This window comes from Gracilinanus agilis, chromosome 2 (assembly GCF_016433145.1).
Source record: "Gracilinanus agilis isolate LMUSP501 chromosome 2, AgileGrace, whole genome shotgun sequence".
NCBI lineage: Eukaryota > Metazoa > Chordata > Mammalia > Didelphimorphia > Didelphidae > Gracilinanus > Gracilinanus agilis.
Genome location: NC_058131.1, coordinates 286,815,028 through 286,841,996, shown reverse-complemented (window position 1 = coordinate 286,841,996; position 26,969 = coordinate 286,815,028). Strand labels below are relative to the sequence as shown.

Below are 26,969 nucleotides of genomic sequence, written 5' to 3'. Positions count from 1 at the left end.
CAAGAATCCCCTAAGGATGGTCATCCATACTTTGCTTGAATAACTATAGTGACAACAGCACACCATCATCCCACTTTGGCCAGCTTTAATTATTGGGAAGTTTTGTCTCAAGAAGCTGAAATCGGACTCCTATTAGCTTCCACCCATTACCTCTCATGTCTGAAGCCACACAGAATAAGGTTAATCCCTCATCTCCACGAGAGCCCTACAGATGTCTGAAGACAGGACTTGTAACTACCCTCTTTCCCCACCATACAACTAAACTAACAACTTCATTCCTAAAAACATTCCTGAAATGTTTTCATTTACTGATCCTTTTCCATCCTGGTTTTTAGAATTTTCCACCCCCCAGGAATTGTTTCCAGATTAATCACACAACTTAGTCATTCCCTTCCCCTCTGCTATATCAGCATTTATGAATCTATGTCTACAACAACAAGAAGGAATTGGTTACTGAATTAGAAATCATAGGAACTTTGGGAGGAAGTGACCACTCCATATTATAATTTATGATAACAAAAAGGAGGAGGCATATACCCAAAAGTTTGGGAAAGGAGATTTCAAAGATATTATAGAAAAAAATGGGTTGGATTCTATGATCTAAAAGTTCACAGAGAAAAGAAATGGGAAATCCTTAAGAAGACAATTCTAACAATACAAATGTGAAAAACTCTATGGAGAAAGAAAAGAGGTACTATGGAGAAGAGGCTGACGTGGATGCTGTCATTCTTGAGTCAATAAACATTTATTATGTACCTACTATATCCTAGTATAAGTGCCAGAGATAAAAGAAAAGCAAAGATGGTACCTGACCTCAAAGAGCTCACAATCTGATGGAGGAAACAACTTATGAACAACCACTTGCATATAAGATATATAGAGAGTAGATAAAAAGATAATCTCAAAGGAGAAACATTCATTGATTAATTCCTAAGAAGATAATTGAAGATGAATACAATACAAATGAATAGCAGGACAAGAATAACTTCAGGTCATGAAAATGAATGCTAGGAACAACCATCAAGAAAAGCATTTTTAAGATCATCAAAGAAGAGAGAAGATCACCTTGTGGATTAAGTGATATGGTAATAACAGGAAATGTAGAACTACTCAACTCCTGAAGGACAAAACAAAAATGGTTACTTAAGACTAGTGAGGAAAGGATAAAAGCATTTGTTGAATTCATTTAATCAGGTCCCCAGATAAACCATATTCCAGAATACAGAAAGATGAGCACACAGGATAACAGAATCACTATAAGTAATTTTGGAAAAACTGTTAACTAATTGGACAGGTGCTACATGACTGGAGACAAACAAATGCCCTGAATTTCCAAAAGAAAGGTAAAAAGAAAAGTATTTGTTCACATACTCTAGGTCAGAAAGTCTTGATTTCAATTCTTTGGCAATATCCTAGAATCCATTATACTAAAGGGATGGTTTAGAAGATAGCATGGCTTCATTGAGAATACATAATGGCAGGTTAATGGGAAAGGAGGAAGGAAAGAAAGGAGAGAGGAAGGGAAAGAAAGGAGGGAGAAGAGAGGAGAGAAAAAAGAGAGAAAGGGTGGGAAAGAAATAAGCATTTATTAACTCCGGCTATGTGCCATACACTGTTCTAAGCTCTTTACAAATATTGTCTCTCTTAATCAAGACAAAGGTGACTTGATTAGAAAATTGAGACTTAGTTAAAACAAAGTCAAAATCTTTTTTAAAATCTAGATAACCTAAAACAATGGTCAAATTTGAAACACTGATAAGCTGAAGTTTAATAGGGATAAAAGTAAACATGGGTCAAAAAAATCAAATGTGCTAACAAGGGAGGTGAATAGATAGATAGATAGATAGATAGATAGATAGATAGATAGATAGATAGATAGATAGAGTTGTCTGAAAAAGATTCAAAGATTTTAATGGGCTATAAACTCAGCATGAATCAAGGATATAATATAGCAGCCCCCCAAAATCTAAAACAATCTTAGTATAATTTAATAAAGGGAGGCATCAGAGAAGGTACTCCCACCGTACTCTTCTCAGGGCAGGCCACATCTGGATCAGGGTTATAAATTCTGAGTTGACAATGACAAACCATTCTATGTCCAAGAAGGCAAACAAGACAATAAGGGAGGGACAGGAGATCAAACCTCAGGAGGATTTTTTTCTTTCTTTCTCTCTTTCTCTCTTTCTTTCTTTCTTTCTTTCTTTCTTTCTTTCTTTCTTTCTTTCTTTCTTTCTTTCTTTCTTTCTAAGAAATCTGGGATGTTTAAGCTGGAAGATTATAGTGGAATGACAGCTGCTTTCAAGGATATTTATGAAAGGCTGTCATAAAGAAGAGAAAAAGACAACAAAGGTTACAATGAGAAAGAGAGATTAGTCTTGTTCTGTTTGGCCCCAAGGGCAGAATGAGAATCAATGGGTAGAAGTTGTAGAGAAGCAGGCCTGGGCTCAAAGGAAGGAAACAAGGAGAAAGGGAATTAAGGTTACATAGTGTTCTCTGTGCCACAGAAACTAGGTAACTTGCAAAGCAGATTGCAGACTGGGTCAGATCAAGTCTCAGAAACCTTCCCATTCTGAGATTCTGTGATATAATTGTGAACTTTTTACTATGGAGTTTATTAAATTCAAGTTCTGTCTTCCATAAATTTATGGATACAGACATATTCCTTTTCTCTTTTTACCCCCAAAACACCAAGTACTGTCTCTACACATTGGGTAGACTCTGAGGCAGAAATATAGGCTTAAGAGTGAAGGTTCCTAGATCAGTGTCTGTACAGCCATCATTATATTATGTACTTCCATCATTAGACAGCCAGATGATAAAATGGATAGACCTAGAGTTCAGGAAGCACAAGTTGAAATCCTGCTTCAGACACTTATTGGCTGTGTAAGCCTGGGGAAATCACATATTCTCTGTTTGCCTTAGTTTCCTCAACTGTAAAAACAGGGATAACAACTGCATCACTCTTGTAGGGTTGTTGTGAGGATCAAGATTGGGTATTTGTAAAATCACCTAGCACAGTGCCCAGCCCATAGGAGGTCTTATATTAAATGCTATTACATAATTCCCAGACAGTTATGTAGCACACAGAACAGAGCTCTTGGCTTGGAATCAAGAAAAACTGAGTTCAAATTTGGCAACAGACATTTACTAGATATATGACCCTGAGCAAGTCCCTTAACCTCTGATTCCCTCAGTTTCCCCGATTGTAAAATAAAGATAACAACAATTACTTCATAGGGTTGTTATGACTATCAAACAAGGTATTTTTAAAGTGCTTAGTACAACGCTTGGCACCTAGTAGGTGCTTAATAAACACTTATTCCTTTCTCTTCATTGCCTGAAGAGCTTAGCAAAGAGGAAAAATACTGGCATGAAGTGGGTTCAGAGCATCAGTCAACTACAGCACCATCTTTCAGGCAGGGAGATTGTAGACGAGAGATCATACAGAGCTCTGCAAGTCATGTAGCAGAAGGAAGTAGGGAAGATAAGCTAAAGAACTTTGTCCTTTCAGTCATCTTGCACAATCTGCCTCGAGCATCAGTCAACTGCTGAGCCAATGGAGGCTCCCCACCACCCTGCCCAATCCTTACACTGTCCCCATTTGAAGTGTCATACCCTTAGCCATCACATACTTGATTCTTATCTCAATGCATGTTCAAAACTGCAAGACTGACTACCCTCAGATCCATTACAGGGACTGCATTCAATTGCTTTTCCATTTAAATAGAGTAAGAAATTAGAAAAGAGCTCTAAAATAAAGTGATTTTCCAAAGCTTGAGAGAAAACCACCCTGAACTAGCAGTTAGGAGATCTGGGTACTGGTCCCTGTTATGCTGTTAACAAGTTGTGTGACCTTGGGAAACTTTCTTCATGTTCCTGAGTCCTAATTTCTTTATCCACAAAATGAGGAGTTTCGCTTTTGGCACCTTTATATACTTATACTGTAAGGTCTGCCATATACAGAGAGAGGTGTCATTATTAGCCCCATATTACAGAGGAAGAAACAGAGGCTGAGAGACAGAGGTTAAATGTGGAAGGATTATAACTCTCAAGTCTGACACTCTATCTGCTAATCTAATTAGTTACTCACATCAACACAGCAAAGGACCTACTGTTGTTGTAAGAGTGATTAGCCCAGAGGAGGGCCACCAGCCAGGCATCAGTAAGACTGCTTACTTCAGTGGTTCCCAAACTTTTTTGGCCTACCACCCCCTTTCCAGAAAAAATATTACTTAGTCCCCTGGAAATTATTTTTTAAATTTTAATAGCAATTAATAGGAAAGATAAATGCACCTGTGGCCATCACCGCCCCCCCTGCATCACTACAGCACCCACCAGGGGGGGTGGTGGCACCTACTTTGGGAATCACTGACTTACTTCCTAGCCCTCCAGATCTCAAGGTGAGAATGATTCAGGGGCCAGGTTCCCAGCTTTGGGGATGATGCCAATGCTTTTCCCTCAAAGTAAGCAAGACTAGCAGATACAAAATCCTGGGGATCCGTTTTAGGAGAAAGGCCACCATCCTACTGGGACTGATATGAAAGTCTTAGAAATAATGATAAGAATCTTTGAAACAATGGCTCACAGAATATAAGGAACCCAGAATGCTAGAGCTATAAGGATCTTCAGAACAGAAAACACTAAAACGCAAAACACAGAAAGTTTGAGGGACCTCAGACCTATCTGGTCTAAACTTCTTATTTGACAGATATAGAAACTGAGGCTCATATTTATACCATAAAAAAAGTTCCTCCAAAAAAGCTGATTCTAAGTCCAATTAATCAATCAATATAAAACATGCCCTCATTGTAAACCAGGCACCATGATATGTGCCAGGGATTCAATCAAAGGCAAAAACAGCCCCTGCCTACAAGAAGCTTATATTTTAACAAGGGTGATAAGTCCATAAATAGATTTACACAAGACACACATAACCTTGGAAGAAGGGGCACTAGCATCTGGGGGGAGAAGGCCTCCTAGGTGAGCTTGGGACAAAGACATCTTTCAGGGATATAAACAGGAGTCCTAAAAGAAGACATAATTACCTCTTTTGGTGAAAAGGTTAAAAGTTTGGGGGGGGGAATGGGAATGAGACAGTAATAGAGGGAGATGAAGGAAGGAAGGAAGAAAGGAGAAAGGACAAGATAGAGAGAAAAAGAGAGAGGGACAGAGAAAGAGAAGAGGGAAAGGGAAGTAGGAGAGGGGGAAGGAAAGGGAGGAGAGAGAAAAAGAACAGGAGAGGTCAAATAAAATGCAAAGGGAACAAGAAGGAGAGAAAGGAGAGAAGAAGAAGAAGAGAGAAGAAAGAGAAGGAGAAGGGAATGTGGAAGGAGAGGAAGAAGGAAAAAGAGAGGAGAGGAAGAGAGAAGGAGAAAAAGGAGAGGGGGATGAGAAATCGGAAGAAGGGAAAGAGGAGAGGAGGGAGAGAAAAGGGGAGGAAAATGGGGAAGGTGAGAGGGAAAAGAGGGGGAGGGGAAAGAGGAAGAAAAAAGGAGAGAAGAAAAGAGGGAGGAAAGGAGAACAAGGAGAAAGTCTTTCTTCAGTGTGGTTTTATTAGTTCTATAGCACTTCCAAAGGCCCCTGGGGCCTAGTAAGGCCCAACTTACTATCTCTGATGGCTCAAATCCAAAGATTTCTCTGGATCATGGACCCAGGGCACTAAGCTTTTTCACTGAGGTCCAAGGGCATGGTACTGAAGGTGACAAAGAAGACAAGATTGGACACCCACAGCTGGAGTGAGGCATAGCTGCAAATGTGGGAACCCTGGGTCAGCATTATTGCCAGCAGCAGATGAGCACACTAGTTAATGTATGCTTATAGTGTTTATGAGGCATTATACAGACAACATTTTTTTTGCTCCACACGCATGCATCTTAAAGATACAGGAAAGAATAAGGATGGATTCCAAAGCCCCGAGGGGATGGGGACTCCAGCCAAAGTAGATGAGATCCTGGGAAGAAGGGGGGAGGGGAGGGAAGGGAAGGAAGAGTCAGTGTCTCTCCTAGGAAAGTGATTAGTTTAGAAAAGGTGGAGATGAGAAAGTGAATATATTTCTTTAGGCCAACTGGTTGATCCCTGACTGTTTGGGAGCCACAAATGCCCACAAGCTCTGGACTGTCAAACAGTGTTACTCAAATTGAATGTGATGAAATAAGGGGAAACCACCTGGCAGAAATACAATCTATACTGCTTGTGCTATCAATCAATCATTCCATCAATCAGTATTAAGTCCCTGTGAGCCAGTCACTGCACTAAGCACTATGGTTAGAAAGGCCAAAATGAATAGGCCCTGCCCTCAAGGGTCTTACATTCAATCAAGGCAGACATCATTTATATACATAAGTAGGTATCCCCCCCCAAATAGTTATGGGGGGGGGCTAGGGGAAAAGCAGCAGCTAGGGAGGGATCAGGAGAGATTTCATGAAGAAGGTGATGTTTCAGCTGAGCTTTGAAAGAAACTAGGAACTCTAAGTAGTGGAAGTAAAAAGGGGTGAATTCTAGGCATGAGGAGGCAGCCACAAAAAGGCTGGGGGAGATAGGCCACAGAGGATCAGGTAGAAAGAACAGTAGCAAGGTTTGCGGGGACGAAAGGAAATAATGCCACACAAGGCTGGGAAGGTAGGCTGGAGAGAAGTTTAGAAGGGTTTAAAAGCCCAATAGGAGTTTGGATTTGGTCCTACAAGTAAAAGAGAGGCCCAGGAGTTTACTGAATAAAAAGAGGAGATTTATGGTCAGATCAAAACCTAAGGGGAAAAAAATAGTTGTGGAAGACATGTTGGAGAGGGGAGAGATTGAAGGGCAGGAACCAGTTAGATTGTAAAAGCCAGGAAATAGGTGGTGGGGGGCTGCACTAGGGTGGTGGCTGTGGGAGCTGACAGAAAAGGGATACAGAGTATCTCATGGAGGAAGACTCAGCAAGAAGCAGCACCAAACTGGATATTTGGGGTGAAGGAGAGTGAGATGTCCGGTTTAATTCTGAGTCTTTCTTATAACTGAAAGGATAGTGAGTACCTCAAAAGGAATAGAAAATTATTTTCCATTTACACTGTATATAACTTCTCTGGACAATTTTTTTCCATGTTGTCTCCCATTAGACTATAAGGTCCTGGAAGGCAGGATATATATCCAGTGCTTAGCGGAGTACTTAGCATATGGCAAGTATTTAATACATACCTGAGTTCAAATCCAGCCAATAAGGTAGAAGGTAAAAATTAAAAAAAAAAAAAAAAGGCTATCTACCTTATAGAATTTAAGGTTGTTGTGAGGGTTAAATAGATAATGTACTTCATAAACCTGAAAATACATAAATATTGGCTAGCTAAGGCCAGGGAGGAGAAGATGCAATGACTAACCACATGAATGAAATCAAAGATCTTTGAGATAAAGGCAGTGGGCATGTGCCAAAAAAAAAAAAAAAAAAAAAAAAAAGGAAAGTAATCATCTCCTAACATGTACAGGGGAGTCCTGGGCTTCCATGTAAAAGGGAACATGTGAGCTACAAAGAGCAAACACACATGTTGAGGCAGTAGCAGGCCAGACACAAAGGAAACCAAAGGATTTGCTCAAGGCCATGGCACCTATCTGGCCCTTTGAGGGAAGTGGCCAGTACAAGACAGAGATGAAAAGTTGGACCCAGGCCTGCAGAGAGGCATGTGCTGGAAGGTGCAAAGTCTACATGGTCGCTGAACTGGCAGAGGAATGCTGGAGAGGGGCAATAGTTTGGAGCAGCAGGAAACCAAGGTCCAGGAGAAAAGCTAGAATCAAGAACCAATGAGATACAGAACCACAACAGGAAGGAACAAAGCTGGACCTTCCCTTCTGGTGGTCCCAGGAATCATGTACGTGTCTGCTGGGGGAAAGGGGGTAGGGGGAAGGTTAACTCTAATAACCTAGAATCACACAGGAGAGTATCTAAGCCAAAAAGATGATTTAAGCCTTAACAGGAAGTTGATGAGAGTTTTTCTCCCCTGTCTATTAACTCAGGTATGTCTTTCCCACATTTTTGTTATCTAAATAAAAAAGCTTTTCTAGGTTTAATAGCCATGTTCATCTGAGTGCTTGTAGGGGAGCCAAGAACCCTTTCAGGGAAGCTAAATGAGCCAGATATTGAGGTCCCCAGGATTTCCCTGGACAAAGCACATTCCAGAGGGATTTTCAAATTAAGCCAGATGCTGAGCGTTCCCAGGGTTTCCCTGGGTGGAATACAAGCCAGAAAAATTTTATGAAAGGCAATCTCAAAATCATACACAGGCTTCATTTCTGAGGGGTTGCTCCAACTCTAGGATTACATAAACACCTCCTATCTGTTTAGCACTCTCTGGGGCCTTTTTGTCTAGCTCCTTCCTATCTATCAATTCATTTTATTTTCTAATAACACTGAGAGGTAGGTAGCATGATTATCATGACTGCCATTTGACAGACTGGAAAACTAGCAAAGAGAAGTGATTTGTCAAGAGTCTGAATGCACCTGGTATCTGAACATTGGACCTGGTGGTGGTGGTGGTGGCAGTGGTGGTGGCAGCAGCAACCAAGCAGGTCCCTGAGAACATTCAGGACTTCTTCCTGGAGCTGCAGCCTTCTAAGAGGCAAGCGAAGATGAGGCAGGGAGCTGGAGGCCATGTGTTGACTCTGGCAGACTCTACATACCTTGTCATGCCAACAGAGCTACAGAAACTGAAAACTGTCAGCAGGCACTGTAGGGAAGAATTGGCCCAGCCACCATTGCCGGCTGTCACGTGTCATCCATTGGCTCTGTGGCAGAAAACCCACGTGGGCTTTATCCAAATGGTTCTGTGCCACCCTCTAGAACTGTTTCTGGTCCATCCCATCCCTCTTGAATCTTCAGGCACCTCCCCTTACTCTCACTGGTAAAGGAAACGCCTAATGTTGCAGTCCTGTCCTGGTTCATGGGGCTGCTAAATAAATACTCAATGTAATGTGTGTGTACTCCAGTCTCCAGGGTACCCATGCTATCTCTTTCTAACCCCTATGGAAAGCCCTCCATTCATTCTTGTTCATTTGAACCATCCCTCACAGTCTAGTTCAAGTTCCTCCTTCCTTAAGTCCCCTTGCCCTGATCTGTCTAAACCAAGGGTCGGCAACCTTTTTGGCTGTGAGAGCCATAAACGCCACATTTTTTAAAATGTAATTTCATGAGAGCCGTACAGTGCTCACAGTGCGCTCCTGTAACAGCGCCTGAAAAAAAATTGACTTTATGGCTCCTGCAGAAAGAGCCATATCTGGCCCTCAAAAGAGCCAGATATGGCTTGAGAGCCATACATTGCCAACCCCTGGTCTAAACCATTTACTATCTAAATAAACCATAAGTCTATCCCCAGTCCTGCCTATTAGCCACTTTTTAATATAGACTGATTACCCAGCAAGACCACAGCTTTAAGTCTGAAAGCCAGCCAGTAACTCAGAGGTCATCCAGTCCAAACCCCACATTTTACCTAAAAGGAAACTGAGGTTGAGAGAAGTTGGTCGACTAAGTAACTTGTTTAAGATGGTATACTGGTAGAGCCAGGGTTGGCACATGAGTCTCCTAACTCCCTAATGTCATTTCTCTACAATTCAACAAATGTCAATTTGGGCAGCTGCTTTGTATGAGACTGTGCTAAGTGCTAAGACTTCCTGAGTTAATAGGATCGTAAATCTGGGGCTACAAGAGATCTTAGAAGTCTTCTGATCAAACCCACTCATTTTAACAGATGAAGAAACTGAAGCCCTAAGAGGTTAGTCACACAGGGACCAAGTGGCAGAGCTGTCATTTGGACTCCAGTCCAGTGACTCCAGGTTCTGCATTCTTTGGTTTGGGAGGATTCTTGGAGTGGTTCCAACTTTCACCACTACTAAGCAGCCATTTTGGTTCTTCTCCTTCAGCACTCTTTGGAATCACAGAATCATAGATCTAGGGCTGGCAGGACTTGAGATCAGCTAGCTGCTAGACCAACCCGAACACTTAACAGATGAGAAAACTGAAGTCTAGAGAAGTTAAGTGATTTATCCAAGGTCATACAAGTAATGAACATCAAAGGCAGATGAACCTAGTATGGTCCAGCTCCAAAATCAGGGCTTTTTCTACTACAGCACTCTTCCTCCTTTTATTCCCTCCCAAAAAGCTCTTTAATGAATCTAAGCTGCAAACCAATATATTCTCTCTCCTCTTCCCTCTCCTACAGATTGTGGTGTTCTCCTTTCTCTTTATGTTTCTGTCCTTCTTAAGGTCTGAGGACAAGGATACAGTCTTAGTCACCTTTGTATCCCCTGTGGTCCTTAGCTAAACTGAATATAGCAGGAGCTAAAGGAAAAATGTTGACTGAATTAAATCATTAACTCATCTATAATCACTATAAACCCTATGCCTATGCTTATGGATGGGCATGATGATCTTAGTGGGCAGCACTGCTTATCTAGTCCCAGAAGCACATTTGCAGGCTAGGGCTTCTTAATCTGGGATCCACAGATCCCTAAGGGGACTATTTTATTTATTAAACTTTTGTTTCTTTTATAATCCTATGAATTTTTATGCACTTAAAAACATTGGAGAAGGGTCCATAAGCTTTATCAAAGGAGAAAAATAGGGTCATCTGGGTAGCACAGTTGATAGAGCACCAGGCCTGGAGTCAGTAGGACCTGGGTTCAAATCTGACCTCAGATGCTTCCTAGCTATGTGACCATGGACAAGTCACTTAACCCCCATTGCCTAGACCAGTGATGGGCAAACTTTTTAAAGAGGGGCCAAAGGAAAGGTAATGCTCATCTGTCAGTCTGTTTCTAAGGCAACTCTTTCGAAGTTTCATTGTACTGTATCCTACTCATTGTATTCTTCAGATTAGGAATAATTATGCGCCTTCAGATAGAACATTTCAGCCCCCCCCCACCTCCAATCTGGCCCACCATACTTTGCCCATCACTGGCCTAGACCTTACTATTCTTCTATCTTAGAATTAATACTAAGATAAAAGGTGAAGTTTAAAAAAAGAGTGGGGGAGGTCCATGACACAAAAGATGTTGTGACTTCATAATCTCCTTGAGGGTCAAAGGTAAAATCTAGGTCATACTGTAGATGGAATGTTGGATTTGGAGTCAAGAAGATTTAAGTGAAAATCCTACCTCAGATGTTTTCTCAGTCTCCATTTCCTCATCTGTAAAATGAAAGTAAAAATAATACCTACTTCACAGGGTTGCTGTGAATTCAGATCAAGGGAGGGAAGCTACGTAAAGTGCTTTGCAAACTGAGAGCAATACAGAAATGTCAGCTATTATTATTCATCTTGGGGTATTTAGAATAGGAACAAGTAAGCCATCCCATTCTGTATGCTTTCTTTTTGGCAGTGATGCTGATAACAATGATAGAAGACAAGGGCTGCCTTGCCTGCCTGTTCAACCAAGGTCTCGAAACCAACCAGAAAGTTTTACTTTTCCCCAGTAGGCATTCTTGAGGACCTGGATGTTAACAGCCCAGTTAGTGAAAGTCTTGTTTGTTGCAGCATCCACTTACTGCAGTTTACAGAGTTTGGAGATCATAAAAGGTAGAAGAGACTTTATAGATCACCTAAGTCCAACTCCTTCATTTTATAGATGAGGAAAGAAGGGAAGTGCACTGTCCAGTATTTCCCAGCTAGTGTGCATCAGAACCAGAACTCTTTCCACAAGGCCTCTCTGCCTAATGGCTTTGCCATTCAGCCAGCTCTCTTCTAGGGCACTATCAGATATTCTAGAAGGCCCAAAGTCATCCTCTAAGTCAGTGATGATGAACCTTTTAGAGATGGGAGTGTCTGCTCCTGCCCCCACCCTACCACCAAGACTGCCCCAACCCCAGAGAGCTTGCGCCATGCCCCATCCCTTACCCCACACAGGGGAAGGAAGAAGTCGCCCCATTGAACTGCTGGGTGGAAGGGAGGGTAAAGTGAGGAATGTCCTCAATGAGTGTAGAGGGAGTAGGAGAGTGGCCCAAGCACTCTGCTCTCCTCCAGCTCTGCTGTCTGTGAGCCATCTACCTTCCCCGCTGTGCGCTCCCATTGGCTGTTGGGTAGAGGGGGTCGGGGGATGTGAAAAATGTTGGGGGAGGGGAGCAACTCCACCAGAGTCCCTCTACCTTTCTAGTAACAAACTCTTAAGGTGGGGTGGGGGATAGGGGAGTGGCCAAGCACCCACAGAAAATGCCCTGTGTGCCATCTTTGGCACCCGTGCCATAGGTTAGCCATCACTGCCCTAAGTTGATAGCAGATAAGGAGAGCTGGCTCTATGCCTGCCTTGTTGTTCTCTGCCCAATAATGAAAGCCACCATCTTTAACATTAGCCACTTGTCCCTGCCAAAGGAAAAAAAAATCAAGATCTTTCCAGGATTCCCCCCTGGCCTCCTAGTGAACCATTCCACACTAGGTCTATTCAGTACACATTCTGTACAGAGTTGAGGGGAAACCCTCATCAAATGATTAATTCCTGGACGCTGTGTCGGCAGCCAATGTGGCAGCCAGCCTCTACTCCCTAGTGAAGGCCATGGAACCAGCCCAAAGTACCCCCAGCTGTTCCAGAAACATACAGGCCGCTTCCAAAGGCAACATTCCCACCCTCTCCCCTCCCTGGAGAAGTTGCCAAATGCCAACCCTGAACCTCAGCCCTCAGGCCATCACCACCAAGGGAAGTTGCACAGATAATGTTTGCAGCTTTGAGAACACTGTTTGTTTGATGGCTATTAGAGAGGGGATGAGGGCGGGAGGAGGAAGGCAGAGAGGAGAAGAGGGAGCTCCAGGAAAGAAGCATCCGGGTGTTCTGGTTCAAACAGAGTGCAGCCTCGAGTGATCAAATAGGAAAGCTATTCATCCACAGAGCCAATCTCTGTGCTTCCAATACTGAGCAAGCACTATGCAAGTGGCTGAATGAATGGGAACACTTAGGAACCTCTCTACTCTGTAGAACTGAGCACTCATTGCCAACTGCCTCTAGACCATGCTGGTTCCAGAGGCTCCCCAAGAGTTAAGGCATGAAACTCCATTCATTGAAAAGGGGAAGTGCTGGCCAGTGGTCTCCTCCTACTGGATCCCAGGGAGCTTTGGAGGGCTTAGAAGGTGTTATATTCAAGACATACATGCCTACAATACATGCATATATAAAAATAATACATTATTTCAAGTCCCATCTCCAGCTTCTGCTTTACCTCCTGCTCAGATGTCTGTTCTCCCTGGGCCCTATTTCTGTTCCATTCCTAAAACCTAAATGGTTCTCCACCTGGCAGATGTCATGTTCTGCTGAGGTTCTGAGCTCAGAAGAAATGCCTTCCACCTTCTCCACCAGGGAGCTAGAGCCTTGGAATCCTGGTTTCACTCGATACAGGGGCCTGGCCACTAGAGGGAGCTCCCACCTCACTTTGGTGCATCTGGCCAAAATGGCAATTCCCCTCTCTTCAGGTTCCCACTGAGGGGGTGGCCTGATTCTCTAGTCCTTTGCAGACAATAAATGGGAAGCCAGAGAAATGAACAAATGGTCACACAAAGATCTTCCGAAATTCCTAGAAGCATCAAATGTCAGAACTGGGAAGAAGCTTCCCTCTTATTTTAATAATGAGTAAGTTTAGACTCAGATAGGAATAATAACTGGTCCCTGGTGCCCATTGAGTGAGTGGAAGAGTTACATCTAGGAACCAAGTCTCCTGATTCCCAGTCCCGTATACTACAGTAACTGTCAACTTTGGGAACTTCAAAGAGAACTCTGAAGTCATCTTTTCTCTGCATCACTCCTAATTTCTTCCTTAAGTGATGAAATTCAGATAATATTAGTCCATTTATCAGTATATCAGGGTTTTCCAGATATTACCCTCACTACTTATTCAGACAATCCCTGTGAGGTAATCAGGCAAGATATCTATTTCCTATAAAGGTCAGTGAGACCAAGTAACTTACCCAAAGTCACTCAGCTAAACACAACAGAACCAACCCTGGAACCTAGGTCTTCTCACTACCACCCAAGGTCTCTTCCCATACTTTCATAGGACAGGTGAGGGGGGCATACCTTGTAAAGGAAGGGGGATGCATTCAACAGCCTTCCCAGTGAAGGCCATGATAGTCTAGCACTGTCTTTCTCTTCCTCCAGAAGGTAAGAACTAGACTATGATGACTGGAAGAAAGAGTGAGGTCAATGACTATGCAGAACTCTGCCTCACTTAAATCCAATTCATGTGAAAGTCAAGACATGTGATGTCATTGTTCCTCTTTGAAAACAAAAGTGCAAGTTCTTCCAGGAAGCAGGGAATCTCTAGGCTACCAGCCACCTCACCTGCGCATGTGCAAAAGTATCCTACTGCCTTTAGAGTTTGTACTGAGGATGGATGAGAACATTTAAATGTTAGCATTGGGGGAGACTGCTCAAAGTTCTGTCCTGTGTGCAAATGTATGCTTCACAGCTCAGGCCCTTTCCAATGATTAGTCACTGAATCAAAGGTTCTGTTTAAAATGAAGGTAGGCCCCTCATTCCCCTTCATTTTAGCAATGGGGGGGGGGCGCACATACATGGAATATTATTGCATATGTTAGCAGATGTGGCCAATGTCCTGGTTAGTTGGCTCAAAAGCTTTTTCCCTCCTCTTTTAAAAAATCTTTGTTACAGGAAAAGGATCACTGGGTAGGGGAGGGAGATGCAGCACAGTAGTCCTTGCTACAAGTATAGGGAATGGGGATATATATTTGGAAATGAATGTGATATAAAAATAGAAGGTATCAGCAATTTTTAAAAAACAAAAGCAGGCAGCACTTTTTGTAACAGTGAAGAATTGGCAACCAAGTGGGTACCTAAAGACTAGAGAATGTAAACTGTGAAAGGTGAATGCAATAGAATATAACCATAAATGACTAAAATGAGGAATGTTAGAGAAACATGGGGGGATAAGTGTAACTGATACAGAGTGAAGTAAGCATATTCAAGAAAGCAATACATACAAGGATAACAACAACATGAACAAAAAATGAAACTGAGTATTATAAAATTATAAAGACCAAGCTTGGCCCTGAAGAGGAGATGAGAAAATGCATCTCCCTCCTTTTGATGAAAAAGTGGGGAAATACAAGTACAGAATGTTGTCTATGCTGCAGGGAATATGTTGGGTATTTTGGCTGAACACCTGGGTTTTTCTTTTTTTTTCCTTTCACCTCTGCACCAAGGAAAGGCTCATTGGGTAGGAGGATATGTTTGGAAATGATATAAAACAAAAACGCAGAAACAAAACTTTTATAAAAGCCTAAACATTTAAAAATGAAAAGCAGAGAGCCTGGCTTTCTTTAAGTTCACCAGTCTTTCCTCAGAACCTTCTTTGAAGGTACTCAAGCTTCATGAAGAAAAGGATACAATGATATTCCATACATAGTCCCTGCCTTCAAGTTTATATTCTAGTTAGGGAAACAAGACACCGAGACATGAAAAATTAATTAAAGGCACTCCCTGGTTAGTGCCAAAGGTATGGGTCAGATTTGGGTAAAATTTGCCATAGGGGTTCAGGACCAACTCAGACTAGAGCAGTTGTAGGTTTCATGATGAGAGTGGGGCTTGAGTTGGGCCTCAAATATGGGCTATTCAGATAAGAGAGTCATGGGAACAGTGGGTTCCTGAGGCTGGGAGGGGACTATTCTGGACAACAAGGAGCAGGGAAAGAGGGGGTGAAAGTAGACTTTGATGGGACAAAGGATCAGAGATTTGGAGCTGAAAGGGATCTCAGAGATCATTTAGTCAAACCTCCTCATTTTATAATTAACTTGGGGAAGTGGCTAGGATTTGAACCTTGTTCCTCTGACTCCAAACCCAACACTCATTTTTTCCACTGCCCCAAAAAGAATCTTGAATGCTGAATTATAATCTAACCTCTAGGCAATGGAGAGTCACTGAATATTCTGCCATAAATAACGTAGACAAGTTTCTTTGAGAAGGGAGAAGCCATGTTCCCAGTGAGTATTCAACCTTAATCCCACCAGGATGTTGATGAAAGAAAGGGAGGCCAGGAGGAGGAAGGCATACTAAAATAAAGAGCAACAAGTTAAAAGAACATCCTGAACTTCTCTACTAGCAGCAATGCAATGACCCATGACAATTCTGAGGGACTTATAAGAAAGAACGCATCCAGAGAAAGAACTGTGGGAGTAGAAACGCAGAAGAAAAATACTTGCTTGATCACATGGTTTGATGCAGATATGATTGGGCATGTAGACTCTAAATGATCACCCTAGTGCAAATATCAATAATATGGAAATAGGCTTTGAACAATGATACCAGTGGGGAAAAAAAACCCAGTGGAATTACACATTGGCTACGGGAGGGGGTAGGGATGAATCATATAACCATGGAAAAACATTCTTAATTAATTAATTTTGAGAAGGGCATCCTAAAGGAGCCCAAGGAGATGGATGGAAGCAATCTGATGAGGAGCAGTTTTATTGTGTGTTATTCAGTGTGTAGTAGACAGCATACCAAAACCAACTACCTATGGGGTATGAGAGTCAAGAACACATTTCCTCCTTGGCTCAAGAGCCAGGGTAGGATTTGCTCTGAAACCTGTTTCCAACTAACCCAAGAGTTCCCAGTACAAAGAAAGCAGACAAGGGATGGAGATAGGGGTAGAAGAAGGAGGCCCAGAGAGAAAAGAACATCCAAGGAGCAAGAAAACAGACAGGTAGTTTTGGTTAGGGTGCTTAACAGACCCCAAGGTCCTGGCCCCATCCAACCCATACCCTCTCACTTGCAGCTAACCCTACTCAAGGCAAAGAGATAGTAGGAAGGTGAACTTCCCACCTTCCCCATTCACTCTGGGCCCACTCACCGAGGGTCTGTTGGTTCCGGACACCACCAATCACCACACAGATCTCGGCAGGCACATCCCCTGACCCTTCCTTGATGTTCTTCTTGGACTCTTTGGCGTCGTCCTGCCAGATCACCTCCTGGATATAGTCATCAGGAAGCTCCGTCTTCACCTTCACTTCGGTCATCCTTTCCTCCTCAGAGCACTGTGAGGTCTCCGCCAGCACGGGACTGGGGTCCTCTGCCTTGGGACTCTTCTGGTTCCTTTTCAGCTTCTCCCTGCAAAGGCAGAGGAAAAATATCAGGAGCCTGCTCCTTATTTGGGCAAGGACCTTTGATGTATACCTTATTTAAGCTGAATTCATTTATTAATGGCATCCCACATCTGACTACTTCAGCTCTTTATGTATAAGATCTGTTGTATTTCCCACATCTTAGATCCTTCAATCCTCTAGCCACCTACTAATGGATTTAACATAATAGTGTACCTTTTTAAGGTACAGGAAGACACAACCCAATAAAATAAGGTGCATTTCCAATGGGGGGAGAGAGGTACTTGAAGCAGTCTTCAACCCATCTTTCTCCTTCCACCCCCTAACTAGTGTTTATTTTTTTAAAAAGTAGATGCCCTTCAATCCGGAAATGGCTGAACAGATAGTACAGGAATATAACAGTATATGGCTGTGTTATAAGAAATAATGAATATGATGAACTCAGAAAAGCATGGCAAGACTTACATGAAATGATACAAAGTGAAGTAAACAGAACCAATGAAACTATACACAAAGATTATAATAATGTTGATATAAAGAACAACAAAATACTGAGATATTCTAATGATCAAATGTGGCCCCAGAGAAGAAAAATGAGAAGACATCCACTAATCTGCTACTTTAGAGAGGCAGGAGAGACTATGGTTGTGGAACATCACATAAAATGAAATTTTTTCATGATGTTGCCTAGTTTTGTAAAACTCTTTCTTTCCCTTAAAAAATTCTTTGTTTATTTTATTTTCTACAACCTAATTTCTTGGTGCTCTTGGCAAATTTTTAAGATTACAGGTGGTGGAAAATTTGCCAATTGGCACTGGTAACAGGAGTTTCCTCACCTAGGGGTTCCCTATACCAATCAAATCATAGGTTCAGTCTCTATCCTTATTTCTATAAAGCAGGGGTCGGCATCATATGGCTCTTGAGCCATATCTGGCTCTTTTGAGGGCCAGATATGGCTCTTTCTGCAGGAGCCATAAAGTCAATTTTTTTCAGGCACTGTTACAGGAGCGCACTGTGAGCACTGTACGGCTCTCACGAAATTACATTTTTAAAAATGTGGTGTTTATGGCTCTCACGGCCAAAAAGGATGCTAACCCCTGCTATAAAGGATCACTGTCTAGGAGGGGGAAGGAGGAAGGGATACATTGGGAAACAGAGGCAACATAAAAACAAGAGATATGAATAAAATATATTTTAAAAGAACAAAAAAGTCCATTAGATGAGCAAGTTTTAACACAGATCATTTTAATTAATTAAAGCACAGACTGATTTAATTAGCTAGCATAATTTATTCACTTCAATTTAAAGAATATCTAAGTTGGTGAGTGTGGATCCTCCTTCCCTTTAAAGACACTAAGAGCGCTCTCTGCCAGTTCTCAGAAGGCAGATACAGCCCAAAAATTAATATCCTACAGTCAACCTAAGAATGAAGGTGAGCTTCCATGAGGTAGTTCACATTTAGGCTCTCCCATTTATTACCTAAGTAATCATGGGCTATCATTTGCTTCTCTAGCATTCAGCTTGCACCTATGTAAGATGAAGGACCTCAAATAAATGACCCCTAAAGTGCATTCCAGTTCTAAAGTTTTGTTCCTAAAAACATATTCATAGATTTATCTCCTGTTTTCCCAAATGAATGTTAATCTCTTGGAATAAGTTCTTTCTGTCCCACATAGAGCTTAACACAAGGCAGGATATATATGTGTGTGTGTGTGTGTGTGTGTGTGTGTTTAACAAAAGCTTGTAGATGATGATGAGGATGGTGACAGGGATCTTATAAACTTATGAGCTAATGGGGCTATGAGTCTGTCATCTGCCTTGGGCCATTTCCTGTCTCTTGGATTCATTATAAATCTAAGGAATAAAAAGACTGAGAAAAAGATTCCTCCCATGAGCTCTGGACTGATCCATAGTTCTTTTCTAAGAGATGGTGGTTCTTAAACTCCCCAAAATAGGAAGAAAAAAAGATCCTGCCTCCTAAGTGAGATGGAAAGAATGAACTGGGAAAAAGAAAGGCAAAGTCCTCAGCCAACCAGCAGTGGATAGAGATCTTCCTTAGAAAGGCAAAGGAAAAGGAATTACCCTGGGGAAAAGGGCAGGAGGTAGGAGAGAGAGTGCCAAAGACATGGGAAATAGAGAAGCATCTTCCATAACAATTCCAGCCCAGCCTCCTACAAGGAAAGCACAAAGACTCTCCAAGTGGGTCAGCCACGTCAGAGCTGTCAGACCTTACAGTATTCATCTCTTGTTTGTTCATTGAGGAAAAGAGAAGTGTGATTAATAGCTCACTATTCCTGAAGCCAACCCCACAGCCAACTCATCAAGCCCCTCCATTCCCTCCCTCCACCTCCTTAGCAACTCGCCAAACCACTCTGTTTCCTTAATGGCAAAAAAGATGAATGAGTGAGTGAATGAGTAAGTCAGTGAGTGAGCAAATGAACAGGAACAGCTGGGTCTGGCTGGCCTTGAGCAACTCAGCTTTTTCTCAGTCACTCTCATCTCCAGGGGTTGGAACCAGGACAACAAAGGGGATAAAGCCTGACCTCCCCTTGATAAACAACATTAGTCAAGTTCAGGGTCACTTCCAGATGACTCACACTTCAGTCAAACACAATGCTCACCTACATAAGCTCAAAAAACTTACATTGGTTGGCCCCAGATCAGTGTCCTGATCTCTGTCCTATTCACCTAACCCAGAAGGAAAGCTCCAGAGTTCTAAGTGGACCCCACTTGGCATGTTTGTTGGGCTTATTGTCCAGAGATTTGAACTAATTTGGGGGAGGGAAGGAGGCAGGGAGAAAGACAGACAGACATACTGAATTTGGGGCAGAGTTAGCCCCTAGAAAAGGAGTCAGAGGACCTATGTTTGACTAAGGGGAAGGTCTTTTACTCAAAAATTTCTAGTGGCTTTCTAATACTTACAAATTAAATTATATACTTAAAAAACTGATTTTTCAAGGCCCTTCACAGTCTGATTCTAAATGACCTTTCTAGCCTAAACTCAAATTATTCCTTCATATTCTCTATACTCTTGTCAAAACAGCCCATTCTCATTCCCGTTTCAGTGCCTTTGCTCATGGTATTCTCTGGGCCCAGGATAAAGGAAGAACTTCTTTCTTTCAAGCCCCAAACACCTTCCCCCAGAGGAAGTAATCTCCCAACTAATTTCTCAGCGCAAATATCTCCCTGCCAGGTATCACCCTCTCCCTTATATCAATTGCTTGTATTCTTCCTATAAGAATATAAGCCTCTTGAGAGTAGATCAATATCATAAGGTTCTCTAGCACTAATGTTGGCTACTGCACCGAGGATGTGATTAAGTGTTTGCTTAATGAATCTCAAGGCCAGGCCTTCAGAGGTATCCTATATAAATGTTTACCAATAAATGTTTACCAAATTGAATTACTTTTAAATATCCTCTCTCTCTCTGTCTCTGTCTCTGTCTCTGTCTCTCTCTGTCTCTCTGTCTCTGTCTCTCTCTCTGTCTCTCTGTCTCTCTCTCTCTCTCTCTCTCTCTCTCTCTCTCTCTCTCTCTCTCTCTCTCTCTCTCTCTCTCCTTTCCTACCCCCACCCCCCAATGGAACAGACTCAGCATGGGAGAGTGAAAAGCAGGACTCATTCTCCTAAAATACATTCTTGAATGGAAATCACCAGGCCCCAGTAAGATTAAAGAACAGTAACAGAGAACATTTTTAACAGTAATAAGAACCATAAACCACAAAACAGCACTCTCAGGTACACAGCACTACCCTGGGAAACCATGGAGATTCATCATTACTATTCAAATAGTGACACACACGCCTCTTCCAAATTCCCAGTTTCCCAATAGGGAAACAGGAAAATGCATTTGCTCCATAGTCCATATCGACCTCCTAACTCTTCTCATCATGCATTCAAGGCCTTGGGCCAGGGCTCAGCAGTCTCTTCAAGCCCCTTCTGGGCTATGTTATGATAAGGGAGTAGGACAAGATGATCTCTAAAATCCCCTACTATTTCCAAGCCCTATGATCCAGGGAGGAGACTGCTAATGGGTATAGGCAAGACGGGCGAAAAAAGAGAGAGTGTAAAAAAAATGGACAAAAAGGAAGGAGGCGGAAGGAGGAAGAAAAAAATAAGAGAAATTAGAAAAAGGAGGGGGAAAAGAGGCCTGTATTATTAAAATAAGAAGAGTGGGCTCTCCACAATTACTTGGATTTGAAACCTGGTTCTGCCACTTAGTAGGAGCAGCTAGGTGGTACAGTGGATAGAGGACTGGATAAACACTTTCCCAAGTTCAAATCCAACCTCTGACACTAGCTAGATGTGTAATCCTGGGCAAGTCACTTAATCTTGTTTGTCTCAGTTTCCTCATCTATAAAATGAGAAGCCTGGACAAGGAGACTGGCCCTTAATATCTCTTCTGGCTTCCTGCAATATCTTGGCATAGCCTATGGAATTAAGTTGTGAAACTCTATTCTAAGACATTCATACAATAAAAATCTCTTCAGTTGTTTTGTTTTATTATTATGGCTTAATTTGAAATTTTGAGGGATTGCCTTAGTTTATACTGTTTTCTCTCTTTCAAAGCAAACTCATACCACTTAATTATTTCATTTGATCCTCATAATAGCCTTGGGAACCTACCACTACTATAACTAATTTATTTATTTATTTGTATGTTTTTAAGTCCTTAATCTTCCATCTTAGAATCAATTATAAGTATCAATTCCAAGGTAAAAGAGCTATAAGGTCTAGGCAACTGGGTAAGTGACTTGTCCAGAGTCACACAGCTAAGAAAGTGTCGAAGTGTTTGAGGCCAGAGTTGAACCCAGCACCTTCCTTCTCTAGGTCTGGCTCTCAAACCACTGAGTCACCCAACTACCCAGCTCAAGGTTGCCTGGCAAGTTAGTAATGGAGCTAGAATTCTAATTCTAATATCTGATGTCCTAACGTTTCCTCCAGCGCTCTTTCACTTACATCATGACCACTCTTCTGAGCTTCAGAGAATACCTCATAATTCCTATCGGTCAAGCCTGGGAAAGGTTGGCTGAGGACATAAACCATCCCAATCAAGTGGAGACCTGGTGCAGTCAGTCAAACTAGGCTGATGTGAAGAGGAAGCCCTTTGGGATCCAGAAAAGAAGTTAAAAAACAAAACACATATTTTATAGGCACTTTGGACTTGGTGGTAACAAGACAAGAATCATTTCTTAAGTCCTTACTATTTGCCAAGAACTGTTGTAGGCACTGGGGATACAAAGAAAGGCACAAAGAGGCCCTTCTCTCAAGGAGCTTAAATTCTAATGGAGGAGATAACATGCTAGTAACAATGTACATAAGATATGTAGAGAGTAAATCTCAGAGGGAAAGCACAAGAATTAAAAGGACCAGTGCAGGGCAGCTGGGTAGTTCACTGGATAGAGAGCCAAGCCTGGAATCAGGAACACCTGAGTTCAAATGTGCCCTCAGACACTTCCTAGTTATGGGACCCTGGACAAGCCACTTTGTCTAGCCTTAACTGATACTTGATATGGAATCTAAGACAGAAAGTATGAGTTTAAAAAAGGGGGGAGTAAAGGGGGCCAAGGGACCAGAAAAGGCTTCTTGCAAAAGATGGGGTTTTGAGTCTCAAAGGAAGCCAGGAAGTCAGAGGGCCAAGGTGAAAAGGAAAAGCATTCTAGACATTGGAGATCAGCCATCCAATGTTGGGAGACATGTGAGGAACAGCAAGAAGGCCAATGCTACTGAATCACAGAGAACACAGAGTGGGGGAAAGTCTTCTAAGACTGGAAAGGTAAGAAGGAACCAGGCTGGAAGGGGTTTTACAAACCAAACAGGATTTTTTATACTTGATCTTAGAGGCAGGAAGAAGTTGCTGGAGTTTATTCAAGAGAGAAGTGATACAGTTAGGCCTAGGCTTTAGGAAGATCACTTTGGCAACTGAGTAGTAGATGGACTAGAGAGAAGAGACTTGAGACAAAGAGATCAATGGCTGGTTATTACAATATTCCAAGAGTGAGGCACAGCAGGCCAATAACACAGTAGCATCTATGGGCCTGGAACTGAAGAAGACACAGATGGGAGATGCTGCAACCTAAGTTCAAATCCTAACTCAGACACTTACTAGTCGTGTGATCTGGATAAATTAATTAACCTCTCTCAGCCTCAGTTTCCTTACCTATAAAATGGGTATAATAACAACACTTACCACCCAGAATTATTGTGAATGTAGGGCAATGTAATTTGCATTGTTTGAATCTATTCATGGTATGGCTAAAAAACTAGATTTGTTTAGTGCTTAATTTAGGACATCCAGATTATACTGACTCCCTCCAGACTTAAAAAATCTTTCCTAATAGGAAAGTCAGGGGCAGATTTTTTTACCTGCCAAATGGACAAAGATGTGATAGGTTCAAGATATATAAGGAGAAGAAATCCCTTACATTCCTTTCCTTGCATCAATCTTCAGTTCCCTAAAAAAGGTTTTGGGGGGTCAGTATAACCTGGATGTCCTAAATTAGGCATTAAATGAATCTGGTCTCTAAGCAACAAGTCTGGTCTTTGAACCACACAGGACTACATTCAAACAATGCAATTAAGTTTTCCTAGAGTTTCCCCTCTTTGGAGCTTTCTGAAGCCCAATATTCCTTTACTACCAATTACAGAAGCAAAGAGCCACATGAAGTAACTCAAGTCAGTGGAGGTATCCCCTTCACTTCTCATTTTATCAAGAGTTTGATATTATTCCTTTACAGAGGGACCAGACTGGTGGCAACTCAGAGGCATCAGATGAGGAAATAGCAGGTCCTGCAAGTCAAGGAACTTAGAGATGTCAATGAGAAACAAGTATTCTACACAATACTGGGAAATTTCCCAAGCACTGAATGAACACATATGACTAAGAGTATCACTAAAAAATTTTTCTTAAGAAAAATACAGATTTACAAATCCATGTTTCCTTCAATATTATAAAAGTTGAACAAACTTAGTTAAGCAGTGTCATAATCTCATACATGCCCTAGGAAACAAGCTTAATTAAACTCAATAGGTAAACTAAGTCAGGTTACAGATTAAACTACATTTAATCAGCTGATGTTTCCTTGTGACTTAATTTTAATTCTGTAAGGTAAAACTTACATAGGCTTAATGGGGAGTAGGCTACCTTTTTTTTCATCTCCTCTTCTGGACAACTTAATTTTTTTTTTCTAAAACTAATTTTCATTTCTGGATTTGTTCTCTGCTGGCATGAGGATTAATAGTTAACTTGTAAAAAAATGTTTTCCAAATTTTAAGGCACTATATGAATGTTTATTATTATTACTACTACTATAGCAATGAAAAAAATTACTATTTCATGTGATAAAAATCTATGGATTTTTAATTAGTTACAAGCTTAATATGAGGAATCAATAACAAAAGTTAATGGGACTATGCTCAAAGGGCTATAAAAGAATGCCTGCCCTTTGATCCAGCCATACCACTGTTGGGTTTGTACCCCAAAGAGATCATAGATAAACAGACTTGTACGAAAATATTTATAGCTGTGCTTTTTGTGGTGGCAAAGAACTGGAAAAGGAGGGTATGTCCTTCAATTGGGGAATGGCTGAACAAATTGTGGTATATGCGGGTGATGGAATACTATTGTGCTCAAAGGAATAATAAACTGGAGGAATTCCATGTGAATTGGAAAGACTCCAGGAACTGATGCAGAGTGAAAGGAGCAGAGCCAGAAGAACACTATACACAGAGACTGATATACTATGGTAAAATCGAATGTAATGGACTTCTGTACCAGCAGAAAGCAATGACACAAGACAGCTCTGAGGGATTTATGGTAAAGAACGCTACCCACATTCAGAGGAAGAACTGCAGGAGAGGAATCATATATGAAAAACAACTGCTTGAACACATGGGCTGAGGAGGACATGATTGGGGATGTGTACTCGAAACTACCACACCAATGCAACTAACAACAATTTGGAAATAGGCCCTGAACAAGGACACATGTTACAACCAGTGGAAATGTGCATGGGCCATGGGTGGGGGGAGAGCGGGGGGTGAAGGGGAAAGTAGGGGCATGAAGCATGTAACCATGTTAAAAATGAATATTAATAAATGTTTAAAAAAAAAGTTAATGGGAACTTCCTTGGGTATGTGAAGCTATCTGTGATCTCAATGGTATGGAGACTCTTTCCAGTGGCAAAGATCATGCCTTCTCATTTAGAGCAATTCTTGTCTAGCCAGCATACAAGAGGCCTTCTTCATCTCCTGACATTGCATGAACACCAACAGAGCATGTGGGCTGTTTACTGGGTATTCCTTATTCACCAGGTAACTGGCCCACCCACTTTTTTGGTCAACTATTTCTTTTAATACAGCTTTTGCACTGCTTCTCCCATGCAATTATTTGCTAATAGCTTGCTTCTTCTGCCTCTGCATGCCCATCATATGCAACATTGCCTCTCGAATGACCTGTGACTCCATTACCATCTTGAGTGCCACTAAACAAAAGACATGTGCTGGCCAAAGGCCACTCTCATGGTGAAGGTCTAGTACTGAGACCTAATAGAAAAGGGATTCCTTCTAAAGGACCTCCAGAGTCCCTCCAATATCTCCCTGTCTGCAAATGACAATTATCCTGATTATATCAAACTTTCCAGATGCAACCATAAGTTGTCTTAATACAAGAACCCTGACCAGATCCCAGGAGAAGACTGTCCCACTATGTCCTTGCCAGACCACATTAGGAATAGTTTTCACTTCTGGGTACCAGTCTTTTAAGCATTTTAAGACAGAGTGGAATATACCCAAAAGAAGGAAACCAGGATGGAAAAGGTTACAGAAATGTCCTAGAAGAATCAATGGAAGGAAGAGGGAAGTTTAGCTCAAAGAAAAGAAAAATGAGCAAGAAGATGATCACTGTGTTCAAATACCCAAAGAGTTTTCTACATGGGAGAGGAAATTAATTTGCGGATGTATTCCACAGAGTATCAAAGGGCAGAACCAGTGACCAGTGGGAGAAAGTTATAGGGAGGCAGATTTCTGTTCAATATAAGGAAGAAACTTCTAATAATTAGACTTGCTGAATGAGGGAATGGCCTGCCTTGTGAAGGGTCTGGAGAGGTTTGTGTCAAGGTTAAAAGACCACCTGTCAAAAATAGCACCATTAAACGATGATCTTAAAGGTCCCTTTCACCACTCATATTCTGTGATCCTAAGACTAAATCATGGGGACTCCATTTTTAAGTCTCTAAAATATGTAATGTGAATTCATTCATGTACTCACAATTTACATATTTGCTTTAGCATCATTAGCCCTCTTAATTGGGTGTAATAGGGACATAGATTGAGCTTTGACTGTTTCCAAGGGAATCGAGTCTAAGCTTAAAAGAACCTGGCAGCACAAGGGGCCCTGCAGATAATAAGCAACAGATAAGCAATTTGGTGATGGGGTCTGACTCAAAGGCTTGAGAGACAAAAACTCGGAGGAGGGGACAGTAAGGGTGTAGAGAGCCAGGAAGGTGTTTCTCATATGTGGTTTTTTTCATATATTACATACATATATACATACACACAGATATATATATTATCTTGTATGAACAGAGTATATGTGTATATCTATGGAGATCAATTTATATTTTCTCTTAGATTTCCCATCCCCAATCTCTAATAGTCTCTCTTCCTCTCCCTCTCTCTCTTTCCCTCTGCATTTCTATACACACATATACACAAAAGCTCAATTTACAAGTGCCTATATATTTATGTATGTTTACATATATTTTACATGTATGTGGTTATATATATTATATCTTATATAAACTTAGATTTATAGTTTCTTTTCTCTCAATTGGATTTCTCATCGTGTGTGTGTGTGTGTGTGTGTGTGTGTGTGTGTGTGTGTGTGAGAGAGAGAGAGAGAGAGAGTGAGAGAGAGAG

The 26,969-nt window shown here is 41.6% G+C and overlaps 1 protein-coding gene across 1 annotated transcript in view; it reads right to left on the bottom strand.

The window, feature by feature from the left end:
• Positions 1 to 26,969, bottom strand: part of ZNF618 (zinc finger protein 618) — a 92,598-nt gene that overhangs the window by 44,166 nt on the left and 21,463 nt on the right. Inside the window, exon 2 of the mRNA XM_044664091.1 lies at positions 16,805 to 17,061. Coding sequence (XP_044520026.1) covers positions 16,805 to 16,970 — 166 coding nt within the window. The 5' untranslated portion in view covers positions 16,971 to 17,061. The remainder of the gene's footprint in view (positions 1 to 16,804; positions 17,062 to 26,969) is intronic.